The sequence below is a fragment of the Aythya fuligula genome, chromosome 2, assembly GCF_009819795.1.
Source record: "Aythya fuligula isolate bAytFul2 chromosome 2, bAytFul2.pri, whole genome shotgun sequence".
Lineage (NCBI taxonomy): Eukaryota > Metazoa > Chordata > Aves > Anseriformes > Anatidae > Aythya > Aythya fuligula.
The window spans coordinates 107,314,866-107,331,066 of record NC_045560.1 but is presented as its reverse complement, the minus strand read 5'-3'; the positions used below and the strand labels follow the sequence as shown (position 1 = coordinate 107,331,066).

The following is a 16,201-nucleotide window of genomic DNA, read 5'->3' as shown; positions in this document are numbered from 1 at the left end:
TACATTTGACAAAAGCATGATCTGAAACCTGAATATCAACTACAGATGTATTTTGTCAAAAACAGTCTCACAAAAAAAATAAATAAATTAATTAATTAATTAATTAACAGGCTTCTTATGGATAAGGCAGTGTTTGGCCAATAATAATTTTGAAAGCTGCATTATTTATGGATATCCTTACATTACAAGAATCTCCTTCAATCTTATTTAGCCAAAAATTTTTTGACAAAGCTTGCATTTTCCAAACAGTGATCTGGGTTTGAAGCCAAATTCTGCTCCTAATAGGAACCTTACTGAATATTTCCCATTCACACACTTATGAAATATTGATTTGTTACCCCCCAGAGCCAAACATACCTTTGTTATAGAGCAAGATGCTCACGTGGAGAACAACAGGATTAAATATGCACCCCAAACAGTATAATCAATTCTGTCTGAACTCTCTCTTGGGCTTTTGAGTGTTTGTTGTTGTTGTGTTGTTGTGTGTTTTTTTTTATCATGCATCAAGTGTAGTTTTTCTGATAATTTGATGATTATTTGGTGCCTTCATTTTCCTACAAAGTGATCAAATTTAATTATCACTAACCTAAAAGAAAATATCCTTCTAAAGACAGGAAGTCAAGAAGTTCAAACCACTTGCTCAAGGCCCCTGGACTAGGATGCCAACAGATTGTCTAGCAATTTCACTGGCAGTGAGGAAGAACATGCAATTTCTTTGTGATTTAAGGGTCAAAACTTCTGTACGAGTATTTTAATATGTCAAATATGTCACTGGCAGAGATCTAGTTATAGTAAAAAAATGTAGCCTGCATTGAAAAATATCCCCAGGAATTGGTTGTGTTAACCTGCTCTGAACACACAGCTGTACCAGGACCACTACTGATTTAGGGCTACTTTAATTCAGCAGTGGTGTAAACATGCCTGTTGTTTGTAAAAAGATTTCTGAAGTGATCTCAGATTGCCAGGTCAGAAGCAAGGACTGAAAGTCAGATGTTCCTCTTATCTTTCAGAATCTTCATCAAGAACTGGAGGCAAAATTTTATGAAGACACTTTTGACTGGGACCAAGTGCGAAACAATGATGCAGCAGGACTGCTGAAAATGTTTATTAGAGAACTCCCAAGTCCGCTCTTCACAGTGGAATATCTGCCTGCTTTCATCACTTTAGTGGAAAGTAGGTAGAAAAGGAATTTGCATGAACTGATGTTGATAAATTGCAGCAGTACAGAAGTAGAAAGAAAGAAAAAAAAAATCTACTGAGTGGCATAAGCATTTAATTTTTCTGCAACTGTTCCTTTTAGAATGGAAAAAAAATATATGTGTATTTAGCTTATAGTATAGATTCGTGTGAGTGACACAACTGATTATTGTGAGATTTGAACCCTTTGAACAAACAATGGTTGAGCAATACCTTTCATATGTATGCTAATTCACACAAATCATTGATTTCATAAATTAACATTTCTGCAAGGTGCGTTCAAGTCACTTCCTTTTCGTTAATATTCTGTTAGATCTATAATTTTTATTAAAGTTTATGCTGAGGTCAGAATATTCATACAAGATATATGTGATCACAGATGGCTTCAGGCCATCTGTTTTTGTTTTCAGTGTACACACGCTGTCTCATTTGGAGTACATTTCATTCTTTTCTATTCCAGGAAGAATGCCATAGTACCTTGCAATACCTATTGACTTTATTGTAAATTCACTTGAGCTAGGACAGAGTAAGACTATCAGGATGGTGAATTTATTAGGCAGACTGGTACAGAAAAGTTAGAACCTTTATACAAGGCTGCAGCCATATTTTCTATGTCTCCATGAGGTAGTTTAGAGGGCACAGAGAGGTGACCCCTTGCTGCATCCTTCACATAATTGAGTATGCTCCTTATAAGTCCCAGACTTCATGCAGTGACGATCACTTTCCAGTGTGGTGAAGACTGAACAGGAGGACTGTGCAAAATAAAGTGACTATTTTTCTCAATAATAGACACACTATCCACATCACACCTTTGTTTTTCGCCCAACTCATCTTCCCAGAATGGAAGTGGATGTAAGTTAGTATTCCCTTCCTCTTTTCTTCACACCAAATCATTATGGTATTTTGTAACTGACATTTAGCTAGAGTGCTAGATTTGGAACAAATACTTTTTAAGTTATAAATAATCAATCTCCACTCTATTGACACGAGCATTCAGCAAAATACCCAACAATATTAGTATGAAATTTTTCTGAAAACAAATATCTATTTCAGTTTGAAAAGGTGGAAAGTACATGATCCCTGTACAACACATTCTGACCCAGATATCAGAGGGAATCTGATTAGCACTGAAAAATATTGAGTCCTTGTTATTCAGACAGAATTTTATACAGCCTTGTCTCTGTCTGTGACAAAGATCCCAGATGTTAAGGAAAAACCCACTCATTAAACCAAATTTATATTTGGGAAAAAAGTTGTTGTCAATCAATAGCTAAACATGCTAATCTGAACTGTCCAGTCATTGCTGTGTTTCTAGAACTACTGACCAACCGGTTTTTTAGAACAAAATCTGTAATTGGGATTTGAAAAATGTAATTATTCATGTTCTTAGAAATCTCCAAGATCAAGTTACAGCTCCAAGCTTTGCATCTGTTGATCATGCTGCTGCCTGAAGCTAATAGGGACACAGCCAAGGTAAGCTCTTTGTTTGCTATCACCTGCCATCTGTGGTGCCTTTGACTTCTAAATGAGAGACATTTTTTTTTGTTTGATTTTTTTTTCTTTTGTGTGGTTTGTTTTTTTTTTTTCTCTTAACAGTCAATGATCAGATGTTGCACCATGAAAGTATTCATCTATGCTTCTTATAATTTCCTTGAAATGGTGATCAAACTCCCTAGCTGTCATTTCTTTTACAAGCAATTAGAAATAGTTACAGAAGGTATCCAACTCCATATGTTAGTAAATGGCTCCCAGACATCATTTATTTTGAAACGTCCTTTTAAAAGAGGGATGTTCCTTTAATAGTTTGGGAAAAGAAGGTTCAGTTCCTGGGAGTTCTGTATGATTGGAATTCTCTAGGTTGAAATTAAAACAGAAGCTGTCCCTAAGGAGTTTGCTTAATGCACCCTGAGGGCTGAAGGTGTTCCAGTTCACAGGACCAGACTGGAGGAGGTAATCCAAAGTAAAAACTCTTGAAATACATGTATATATCTACAGCATGGATGTCAGGGCCTCAGCCTTAGCTGTTTTGCTTCACAAACCCATGCCCACATCCCTGTACCATTCCTTGATACAAACACTGTGACTACAAACATTTGGCATGGGGGGAGCTCCCAGATCTGGTTGGAGCTGTGCCCTGACTCTAAGAGACACGGTCTGGGTCTTTGGACTTGTTTCCACTTAAAGAAAACCTGGGTGAATGAGTTACCAGGGAGCCACAGATGTTTCATCAGGTTCCCTGCTCATCAAGACCCTGCAGGTTCACAACTCAGGAAGAACTCCTGTTGGTTAGTTTAAATCTAGTTGATGGTTATATAATAGTTGGTTATATAGTATAGTTGTTGGTTGTATAGTATAGTTGTTGGTTAGTTTTAGTTATAGGACCTAAAGGGGGCCTCCAGGAAACCTGGAGAGGGATTATTTGTCAGGGAGTGTAGTGACAGGACAAGGGGTAATGGCTTTAAACTAAATAAAGGTAGATTTAGATTAGATATTAGGAAAAAAATATTTTCTTTGAGGATGGTGAGGCATTGAAGCGGGTTGCCTAGAGAAGCTGTGGATGCCCCATCCATGAAAACGTTCAAGACCAGCTTAGCTGGGCCTTAAGCAACCTGGCCTAGTGAGAGATGTCCCTTGATGACCAAGGTAGGGGAGTTGGAAGTGCCCTTCCACCCCAAACAACTCTATGATTCTATGATTCTATGAAACAAGGTACTTTCTTGTATTTATTCATAGGTGTAGAACGTGAATAAGAACCACCTTCTAAATGTTTGAAGGTCTTGCCAGTCATCTGTTAACAATGAGAATTATTTCTTGTTAAAAAGTCCATACAGATATGGAACACTATATGTAAAACATGCTAGAAGAGTGGCTTTAATTATTACTAGGCTTTTATACTAAAATAGAAATGATGACAAAAATGAGTGTGTTTCTACTTGCAATCTATAATGAGATTTTAGAAATGTCTCCAACACATTTTCTGTTTTGTAATCCCTTGGTTTGCAAAAATGTTTCAATAACAATGTCAGGGTACAAAGATAGTGGTTTTAATGTTGTTGTGTTGCAAAAGGACTCACTGGGAGACCCCAACTCTAACCACAGCTACAATCCATCCTACTCAGTCACACAAGTAAAATTCGAATAAACTGCCCAAAAGGGAAATGAGTTTCCTTTGAGTCTGCCATGCATGTGCAGAAGGGACGTCAGAGAATAACCACTGAATGCTTCTTGCGTTCATTATCCCAGAACAAAAGTCTGGGGGTTGCTTGCAGAAGTGCCTCAGATTATATCACATTTGAAGAGAGGCTGATCACCCTGATTATGGTAACATATAAAGTCTTGACCAGTTAGATCAAAATGGACGCTTGGAAACCTATTAAGAAATTAATTATTCCATTGCAACATCTTTCTATCTTTCCTCTACTACAGGGTTCAGAGCCTTACCACAGATACTGTACTTGACTTTGGGATTTGGGATTATGCTCTAAGTGGTACATAATTTATTAAAGTATATTTTGCTGAACTACTTCTCTCTGGTTGATGTTGTAACCGTGACAGCAAGAAATCCAAAATAGAATACAAAAGCCCCTAAATTTCACTTCCAAGTGCAAACATTGCAGCTTTCTAGCCATATAGGTCGTGCATCTGAAAATGCTCGTTTGAGTGAAATAATTTGTTTGAGCATAATAAATGTTGTTTTTCCAGGCCTTTTTACAGTTCCTGAAGAAGGTGGTTGCTAATGAAGGGAAGAATAAAATGAATTTGTGGAATGTTTCTATGATTGTTGCACCAAACCTCTTCATCTACAAAGGGAAACGTGCAAACCAACAAGAAATGCAAGCAGCTGCCACCACAGCACATATTGTGCGGCTTTTAATTCGGTACCAGGACATCCTGTGGACAGTGAGTGATGGTGGTTCCCTCTTTATGGTTCCGGTACAGGGAAGGATTTTGCTGTATACAGCAGAACTGTAGAAAACAGACTAAACTGAGCTTCTTTCTGAGGAAGATTTAACTATTTTACATATCTAGAATGAGATAAAGTGGCAGGTACCTCTGGGAGCAGATTTACCTTGCCTATCTAAGACATTCCCTTTGCATGAATTGCCCTGTAGAGGTACCTCTCCCACAGCAATTATATTGGAGAATTTATAGGAGAATGATTTAATCTAGATGCCTAGGTGAGATATCTACACTAGAATCAAATGAAATGACTGTTTGAAGTCTAGTCTATAAAAATATGGGCCAAAAGTATATACTACTTGCTAGACTTCTGAAAGTTGGTGTGAAGATGATGACAGTCTTAACTCTTTTCCTCGTGAAAAAGGGAAGCTATGATGTGGATTGCAAAGGCAGTTTCCTAAAAAAATTCCTACCATGGCAAACCACTAAAAAGATTGAAATGGAATGAAAGATGAATTACCAAAGGTGTGTTGTTGGAGGGAAATGCTAAACCCATGTATCTTGCGGTAATAAATAGAGCTTCTGATGCATGAAATTTGGTAAATTTTTGAAGACCAAACACCAATTTTATGAGGGGGAAAAATCAAATATTTATTCTCAGCTCTGTTTTCCTCCCTTTAGGTGCCGTCCTTCCTGATTTCCCAAGTGAGAAAAATGAATGAGGCAGCAATAAACAACAGCAAGAGGCAGCTGATGTTTGACAAAGGAGTGAGAAAACTTCTGAGGAGAAAGACCATGGAGCGGGAGAGACCTGAAAGACCAGAGGTGTGATAAAAATATACCATATTAAAATGTCAGCTTTAACTAACATCCCTCCTCTGTTATCTCATAAAAGCTTCTGGAGTGTGGGGAGGAAATTCCTACAGAAGTGTTATAAAGCTACTGCTTCTTTAAATATGTCTTCAGATTTTATTTCTATTCTAAGTGCTCCCATCTGGGGTGAGTTAGACCAATATCAGACCTTCATTGTATATTTTAATAGAGAAAAACAGTATGAATGAAGGTATTAGAATAGTGGATTTTATACAAACATTTAAAATAAAAGTCCCTTAACTTTCCAGTCAGACAACAGCTTGTATATTTTGCCATACAAACAAACTGATTCCAATTCATAACATTCTGTGATTCTGTGATTTGGGAGCTATCTTGAAAGATGTGCTTCCCGTCCCAATATTTTGATAATACAAAGCACTGGGGATTGATTGAGAAAAGGTGATGCATGCAGAATGATTTTTGAAATTTCCAAGTTATAAACTGTTACACGTGATGCTTTCATACATTTTGTAAGAAAATGATCATATGTAGATGGTCCTTTACAGACCTATAGATATTCTATAAATGCATGGATCTGTAGTTGGGTAATATGATGGTCCATATTAGTAGTTGCACTTACCCATGCTCTGGCCCAGAACACTCGATATTCTCCTTGCAAGTTTTGGTTTTACAGCTTTGCACTAACTTCCTAAGCAAAAAGAAATTCCAGCTGGCCCTACATACACACCAAAACTTGGTCTAAATTTTAAGCATCTGATGAAGTAGTTCTCAGGTCTCTGTTCACCAGATAGTCAGAGGAAAGAGGTGGATACCTTGGACAACTTCCAGAGCTCCAGGTCCAGTTCAGGCTTAGGAAAGTCTGATACAAAGATCTCCCTCTGGTTATCTTAAAGCCACCAGCTTTTCTCCACCAACTGGATGTAGTGTTTAAGAACTTACTTGAGGAACACTACTTCAGCAGACACCTCAGATGAACATACGTGTTAAGTGTAACATATAAACCAAGCAACACGGCAAGTTGTGCACATCTGTGCAACATATGCAGTCCCTATAGCAGATTTCATGTGGTACCACCATGTAGTAACTACCTTTGGCAACCAAACTAGAGGGCCTTTACATTCTTTCACGGTGATCTAAAAGAATGGAGATTGGTGAATTACAAGAGTAAACAAGGAACTGGTTGAGGCCCCTACAGATATCAGAGAATAGGCTGGAAGGAAAAAGGAGAAGACAAAGTAGGAAGGAGTGGTATTAAGAGATTGTGAGAAATAGAGAATAAACCACCCAACACAGACAACACAGAAATTGCAAAGGGAGCATTTGGAAAAAAAAATAGAAGATATGTATGAATGGTGAATACATGCTAATTCAGCTTTTTGGAGAATTCATTTGCTTGCACTGTCTGAAATATGCTGTGAGGAGGATATACGTTTATAACGCAGATACAGACATAAGTATTTGTTTAAAAAAGAGGTCTAGGTTACTCTGTGCCAAAACTGTCCTCACTCTGGAGGGAGCACAGTGAAAGCTTCTAAGGAGAGTGCATTACTGTAGCCCCGCACCTTTGGAAAGACAAGTTCATTGATCGTAGTAATTGGTTTTGCATCTAGTAAAAAGGAAACTAACCTTGGCAGGTAGCTGAAATATGAAGGGTAAATTGGAAGCAAACTCTGTTTGGATAACTGAGTTGAATTTTGAGAGCACTTAACACAAACCCCAGGTCTCAGATGTCCTAAATTACACAGCGGCAAAGACTGGAGAGACTATTGTGCTCTGCTCAGCATGGTATTAACTGGATTAGCACTGGAATGCAAACCTTGCTAATTGATTTATCTTCCATTAATCATGGAAGAGTGCATAAACTTCATAGATGATTGTTTGAACCCTACACAAGGTCAAATTGCAAATTAATGGAAACCATATGGTACGTCAATATTTTACTGTACGTAAGCTTCAATATAGCTAAAGCTCTAGAATGTGGAAACAGAACTGGATCTTCATGCATTGAGAGAGTTTCGTCTTTTAAGGGAAGAGCAGGCATTCCTAAATTCATTTTTATGTATTTTTAAATAAGCTGTTGATCCACTAAACAATGTTAAGAGAATAACTTTAAAAAATCTCAGATAACAACTTGACTCAAACTATTATTGCAAGCAATTAAAATTTAAGGGCTGTAATTTATTCTGCACTTATTTCTGTGATGTTTGCCAAGGAACTTTTGTCTTTGCGTTGTATCTTACCATACAGTATCTATAAATGTGCAATTATATGATTATAAAATTGTTTTTTGGATAATTAAATGAATCTATGCCTGTAATTTTTTGCAAGCAACCTTTTCTTTCAAAAGAGTTGCAGAACTGCTTCTAATCGGAGTTACAGTAACATGTGCCTTAGACTTACTCTACTGAATATTCACTTTAGGGAGCTGTCACTTTTCCCCCATACCTACAGTCTGACATACCCGAGGGGGTGATAAGAGTTTATGCTCCACTGCATTCAAAAGTCTCTATGGCAATTCAACTCAACAGCCAAACAAAAGCCAAAGACATCCTGGCTCGATTCCACTGTGAAAACAGGTGGGTAAAACAGAACATTTTGTTTTTCCTGAACAGTAATACCAGAACCATTAACGAATAGATTGTCCCCTTTTCAGAGACTCATTGTGTTACAAGAATTCTTTTTATATTCTAAAATTGCTAATTCATGGTTACATCCGTCAAAGAAAATTTAACCACTGATTTTATTCTTTAAAGTTTACTTAATAATTGGCTCCCACACAGAATCAATCTGCCCTCTGTTTTGCCACTACCAGAAACATATATTATATAGGCTTGCCACATAAAGAATACAGAGATTGTCTTACATCTGTCCATAAAACGTTTTATTTCTGTAAAGTAATAATTGTTAACAGCTATGGGAAATGGCAAATTGTATTTGAAAGCCTTTCCTGCAGAATCTTCCAATGTTAACACATAATTCTATTCTTTAAATAAATAATAAACAGTATAATAGAAAGCTTAGTTAACTGTGACAGTAAACTGCCTCTGCAGCAGATATATTCTGCTTTGTTTGGTAGAAGTCCATTTGATTAGTAAATTCATCAGAGAAGGGAAAAAATATCAATTTTCTGCTTAATATAGATGACAGTTGATAGGGCAGAAGTTATAACACAAAAAGTAAACTGAACCTTTTTTTCTCTCCTAGCCATGGATCTTCACAGAACATGAGAGGCCAGATCCAAAGTTTACATGAAGTTGGAGGAAACATAGGTAGGTCTCCTATTTGAAAATTGAACTCTGAATGTCCTTAGCCTCTTAAAACATCACAGGTCAGTACTGTTTCCACACAGCTGGGTCTTTCCTGCACTCCAGTCCATCTGCAGGAAAGGTGTCTGATCTACAGTTGTTAAAATCAATCCAAAGATGCCTGCTGACTCCAGCATGACTGGAGGAGCACCCTGCAGGATAGAGTGACCTGATGGCAAGATCTCAGCAGGACTCCTTATGATCGCTGTCGTCCTGCCAAATTCATCTGACCTTTCACTTACCTCTCTTGCACTTACAATTGGGCATTTTTCCATGGTTAAGAGATCCTTGGTCTTCCTCTTGTGAACACATTCTACCTCACTATTACATCTTTTCCTAAAACACATTTCTGTTTCTTCCTCACTGTGTGTAAGTGTTAACCTCCCAAAATATAAACACGGAATGGAGAATTCAGCCCCTGCCTATATGGGTGTAATATATTTGTATTAATACGTGTACTTTATTTATATTATGAATTCCTTGCAGTAATGATTTCTTTTTCTTCTATGTTCCATGCAGTGACATTTTTGTAATACAAACAGTGGTTTGCCGCCAAAAAAAGGTCAAAAACCATATTTTAATTTGATATTGCAAATCCTTACTCTCTCCTTTCTCTATTCATCTTGAAATTCTGAATGATCGGAGTCTTATCAGTTGTCTGATGAGACTCATTACTTCTAGGTTCAGCTTTAAACAGTTTCTATAAAATTATTACAGAGCACCACAGACTTATTTCAATGGTAGTCAAGAACCAGTCTTTTTTATTGCTATGTTCATACAAAGCTTAATTTGACTACTGGTTTGTTTTGCCTGGTTAAACAGGATGGCCAAAAGATGCTAACACAGGAGATGATCCTAAAGACTTTTTGAAACAATCCCAAGTATTCCAACATGTTCTTGAAAAAAAAATCCAGACATTTACTTTGTATATATTTTTGTTGGTGGTAGTGTGTTTTGTTTTTAATATAATCCTAGATGTTCCAGGGTGCCTTGTTCCATCAATTCATTTATATTGCTTTCACTTGAATAAGATCATCAGGACCCTAGTGACATAAGTAGCTGGACAAAAATTTTACTATCATCATTTGTGTCACAGAGGCATAACCTCACCAGTTAAATTGCTTCATAACCCAGCATAAACCCAATGTAATCCAACAAATCAACTTAACTCAAGCATTTATTGCCTTATTATTCAATTAACAAGCACCAAATGCCTCTTTTAGTGTGAAAGGCAAATTGTGGCAAAGGCAGCAGGGACTTCCCAGCCAGCCAATGCTCATTTCCCGTCACCAGTCAATGAAACCCTCAAACTGCCAGACTTCAGACCTTTTTTTTTTTTTTTTTTTTTTTTTTTTTTTTTTTTTTTTAAACTGGAAACTTTAAACAGCAACTGCCAGAAACCTTTATATAGTCTGTATTTGTCTTTGTGAGTTCCTACATAGATGGGAACATGATTTACAGAGTTGCTGTTTCAGTATTTAAAAATAGCACAGAAAAAAAGTTACAGAGGTATAATTCCAGTCCAGTAAATTGAAAGAAATAAAAAAAATATATCCTGTGTCACTTGCTGTAATAGTGTTGTTATTAGTTATAGAGAAACCATAATATTTGTTTAACATTTGACTAAATGCCTCATCCATAACTCTGCGTAATGAAAGGCATCCTGCCTGGAAGTGGAAGTGAATTATGAATCTCACTGAGAAAATCACTGGCACATTTACCAAGGCCCCTATCTGTAGCCAGAAGACATTAGCTTGACACACAAAGCTCACTATGTGCACATCAGAGATGCATTCAAGGACATTTCAACATAGCCCTATCCCATTCACTAAATGCGCTCAAAGCATGATACGATTCACAGCTGTCAATTTTTGTTTCAGGTCAGCACTGTTTGGATCCAGACGCATACATGTTAGATGTTTACCGTGCAAATCCTCAGGCAGAATGGGTGATAAAACCAAAAGCAAGCTGAAGCACAAAGCTGCAGCGTACTGGACGAAGGCCAAATGGACAACTGTGATGCCTGTCATTTTCAGAAGCTCTTGCCTTTTGCCAGAGATGAAAACAAAATGGTAGCTATCTACAGGATGTTATTCCTTCCTACCATACTGTCCAACTGATGTTGATCATATACTACTTTCGGTATAAGCATCGTCACTCCAGTTTCTGGCCAATTTGAAAATAACACATCAGTTAAGCTTTCGTATGGATTGTGCTTGTGCCAGTTGGCCCAGGAGTTGAGGTAGACAGACCAAGGTACGGAGGCACTGACAACAACCTATTGCATAGGGAGTTGTTCGTTTCCTGACCTGGAATCAGAAATTGATCTTTGGAAAGGAAATAATCCAGTGGCATCTGAGGATGCATGAAACACTACCGACCACAGCATAACACAGAAGCATCACAGTGACATTCAAGAAGGTATCTGTCAAGCATGGAACAGAGGTGCCTGACCTGCAGCAGTGCCAAGACATAGCTGTGTGATAAAATCAAATCTTTCTGCTGAAAGTAAACCTGTGCAGTGTGCATTACTGCAATATTTACATCTCTCAATCACTCCTCATGAGTACTTGGTGCTGGGGGAGGGAGGGAAGGAGGCAAGGGGGGGAACTACTGTGTAGACAGCTATACTGTTTTATGTATGTGCCACTGTATATATAACTATCAGTCTTCTGAAATCATCTGTCTGGATCTCATTACTGCATGCATTTGTAGCGCCACAAAACATTTTCTCCGTCCTTCCTCTGTCAGACACACAAGCTTCAGGAGACGAATACTAAGTGAGAAGGGGCACATCCCCTGGCTCCATCTTTTACTTGATACACTCAAGTAAATGAGTGTAATGCCACACACTATGTGTTATGCGTTAATGCTGCCACTTACAGACACCAATTTTTGTTAAATATTATAGTTTCTTAATTTGTAATCTAATTATTTTCTTTTGTTTATTTTAGCTTTGATGTGTAAGCAATTTTTGTACTATTCAGCTACATTGAGAAGAAAGATCTTTGTCCAGACCTTGTATAACACAGCACGGAGAAGAAAAAGAGCTTCCGATGAGCAGAGGGATTTAATACTCGTTTAACATTGGCATACTAGGCCCTTAAGACCACAACCATACTAGGCCCAGTTCTGCTAGGGTTTTTACAAATACGTAGCAAACTGCAGCTACTTTTACAGGTTGCATGCAGTCTATGAAAATACATAGGATGACAAGAGAACAGGGGGCTGCAACTGCCTTGGAAGTTCAGCACAGCAAATATAAGACAGGATGTCTAGTTGGCAGCCAGTCACAAGGATGAGCATCCTTCCTCACCTAATCATCTTGCTCTGGGCTACACTTTATATAATCAAAGCATGTTTGTTAAGTAGGAAAATCACAAGTGTCCATCAAACAGAAAGTATTTTTTCATCTTTGTCTTAGAAAAAAAGTGGGAACTAACACTTTCAACACCTTCAGGGACACCACAATGTCCTTGTCATTACATTAATTAATGTATTGCACAATGAGTTCACCCACAGTGTGATCAGTGGGTCTTGTTCATCATCTGGATACACAGATGAAACAAAAGCTGGTGCTCCAGTTACCAGGTACCAATGCAAAAGTCTTCTGAACCAGGTTTTCCATGAGAACATAAAGTACATTGTCCTACAGAGAAAGCCTGCAACCTTGTGATGGTCTGCTGAAGCTCTGTGATGATGATTTTCATACTTAAGAAACCCTACTCCTGGTTCAAATTTAATTGTGTTCTCCCATAGTTAACTTTCTTTGTCAGTGTTCAGTGAATGAAGTCAACATCTAATCTGTAATTTTACCAGCAACAATAATGTCTACAGAGTGCAGATCGTGCCTGTTTTTCCTTCTTGAAATTAAAAATGATAAAATTTTGCAACAATATTTTTTTGTTTACTTTAGAACAGTGTAATTCTTGTATTTCTAATTTGTTTTTCATAACACTAATGGGTGCATAGTTGCAGCCAGGCTAAGACCAGGACCATTGTATTATAACATACACTGCTTATTTTGACAACTATTTATTTTAAATATATGAGAGAGAAGAGATCTGTGGTTTGCTTATAGAACTCAGCATTAACGTTTTGTCACGTGCTTCATTCTTGATTCCCTTTACTTCCCCCTGTGGCCATGGAGAATTCCTTCTGCTATGCTGCCCTCCTTTTTTAGCTGTAAAACAGGACTAGTACTTTCCTTGTAAAGGTAATGTGAGAATTAGTTGGAGTTAAATGCTGCACTCACCAAACTCCATGAGCAGAGCAGGAGTTATAAACATCCATTTAGGAAGGACAAACTCAGCAAAGGGACTTTAAGTGGAAAGTGCTTTGAATACGAAATGCATAATAGAAATGCTACGCATCATTGTATTTATATCCAACGAAAGAGCTTTTATGACTATACAGAAAGCCTGAACATTAACTAGAGAATCTGAAATGTCATAGCAAACAAGATAACTCCTTCTACAGTACTTTCAAACACACTGACTTTCACTTTCACCGTCTTGCCCACTCCCTTCAATCTGTTCTCAATAGCTATGCAAGGGAAAGAAAGGTACAGAGCACCTGTGTTCAGGCGGTTACTTACTTAGCATGTTCTGGACCCTGAATTGAGGACTCCATCAAAATGGTTTCCTCAATCTCATAGTACTCTGCATGGGATAGAAGGGGTTATCTTTCACTTTTTACCACTTTGCAACTTAGAAAAGACAAATATGATGTAGTGAAATCCATTCCATGAACAGTTGTTTCACACTAAAGTTGCCTATAACTTTGTCAGACATGCATGTTAGCAGATGAACTAGATTCTGCATACAGTGCCCAGACTACTACAATGTGGCCAAATACCTGATGTCTCTGAAACAGAATGGTAATTATTATTATTATTTTTTTAATACAAATGGACCTAATGACCCATGTGTACTGTGGTTAATACTGTTACACATTAAGTTGTTTTGTGGTGTTGTGGTACACTAACATGAATTAATATGCAGCAGACAAAGTGAACAATCTCGCCAAAATTTATAAATGTGAGATTTCAACCTAAGGCATTAGATTTCAAAATGCTAGCAGAGGTAGCTGGAATTTTGCTCCTCTTGACAGCAGTTGAAGTAAAAACAAAGTTATGTTGAAAGCCATTAATAAGAAAGTGGTAGCAAGAAGGAAGAGACTTGTTCAAAAATCTCCAAAGATGCCTGTAGCATTTATATACTCCAATTTATATATTCTGTGGTTCTACAAAGACAACTTTTTGCATATCAACACATACAGAGAGAGAGAGTATTGCAAGAAGTAGGCATCAGAAACAGAGTAGAATGCTCTAACCTGTTTATTCAGCTAATGTCATCATAATGTGTGCGTGTGTGCAAATGTGTCTGTGTCTGTGTATAATAAAAACTACCTCACTCTCCATTTTCCAGTAAAAAAAAAAAAAAAAAAAGGTTTAGAAGTTCAATATTCCAAAACTTTCTAATATTAATTTCACCTCTCCATTACTCTTTTACATAGATAAAATGCTTCTCCTTATAAGGGGCAGTATTTGGAAATTATCTAAAATATACATTAAAAGACATATTTGAGGATATGGATAAAACTTCATCCAAACCATGTTGCCTCAATTACTGTTTGTAATGTGAACCTTATTTGATCACATCCTGGGGTTAACAGACAAACATTGTTTCAGTTTTTATTTTCAATTGCTTTCCAGTAATGTGTATCTTCTCTGGAAAATAATACAATGCCACTAATCAAAGCAAAATGTTTGCATGTACATTTCCCTTAAACTCCTCATTATAATGTTAAGTGTTTTGTTGAAGTAAACCCATGTATTAGTGTATTTGTACAGCAGAATGTGTCCATTGTATTGTATTCATGTCAAAAATAAAAGCAGTAACAACAAAAAAAATCTTCAAAGTGAAACACATGGTTTTCTGATGGAAGCAGGTGACAGAAATTGCAAAAAGGTGTGGTGAATCTGTCTCAAAGGCAATTCTGTTGGTACACCACCTGAACAAGTACACAAAAAGATAAAAGACCACATTCTGCCACATTTGCTTAAGTGGAGGATTTTTGCTTCAGGAGCTTTTCTCTTGGACTACTCCAATGCACAAAACAAAATGACACTACTTATAATCCTGCCTCACTTAAATTAACAACAAAGTACTTTAGGTTTCATTGGAGATGGTATATTTTAAAACTACTATAAAATAAGTAGAACGATATTGACCTTGGAAGGAATTGTAAACATGCATGGAAAAAGAAAAACAAAATTATGAGGCACAGACAAAAACTCTGCTGGTTCAAAGACAAAAAGGAGAGGGAAGTGACTTATAAAGAACTACATTTAGTATAGACTCATCTGTAAGTACCAGACACGTTTCACCACTGGTCAGTGATCCAGTCAGTTGATGAGTACACATTCTTACTTGAGTCAGATTCAGCATGTAGCCCCCAAGCTACACTTGGGGAAGTGTATGGAATTGAAGCGTCATTTTAGAAAGAGAGGCAGGCATAATAAGAAAAGAGAGAGAGAACTGCTGTCTGGCCTGCTAATTAGGACATGGAAGGTGTTCCCTTTCATCCTGTAAGAAATACTGTTTTCCCAAGAAAGATGCATTAGTTCTCTTTGCAAAAATACACAGTTGTTGCCAAAGCAAACCCCAATGGTTTCTTCACCAACACTGTATTTCACGTGCTTCTTTGTGCTGGGGAGTTGCTTCTTGTCCTGCCTAAGATAATGTGGCTTATGGGGGCCAGGACTGGATATTAAGCAGAAGGAATGGGGATCAGAGTTACCATATAAACTATAAACAAGGAAATTCTATTCTTTAGACTCTGAATTTGATACCTTCAAAGTTATGCCATTAGTCTCCTGCTCCCCCTGCTGGCACTTGTACATTTCACTTCATAACCTTACAGCTCTTTTTCTTCCAATTGAAATATATGAATTGCTGAGC

At 37.3% G+C, this 16,201-nt stretch overlaps 1 protein-coding gene across 4 annotated transcripts in view; it reads left to right on the top strand.

The window, feature by feature from the left end:
• The window catches only part of ARHGAP28 (Rho GTPase activating protein 28), a 75,744-nt gene extending 62,605 nt beyond the window's left edge, over window positions 1-13,139 (top strand). For all 4 annotated transcript variants that reach the window (XM_032180962.1, XM_032180961.1, XM_032180964.1 and 1 more), the window contains 7 exons: window positions 1,011-1,173; window positions 2,588-2,670; window positions 4,900-5,097; window positions 5,779-5,922; window positions 8,353-8,507; window positions 9,136-9,200; window positions 11,117-13,139. In XM_032180962.1, the coding sequence (XP_032036853.1) occupies window positions 1,011-1,173; window positions 2,588-2,670; window positions 4,900-5,097; window positions 5,779-5,922; window positions 8,353-8,507; window positions 9,136-9,200; window positions 11,117-11,208 (900 nt within the window). In that variant the 3' untranslated portion in view covers window positions 11,209-13,139. The remainder of the gene's footprint in view (window positions 1-1,010; window positions 1,174-2,587; window positions 2,671-4,899; window positions 5,098-5,778; window positions 5,923-8,352; window positions 8,508-9,135; window positions 9,201-11,116) is intronic.
• Window positions 13,140-16,201: the final 3,062 nt, after the last annotated feature.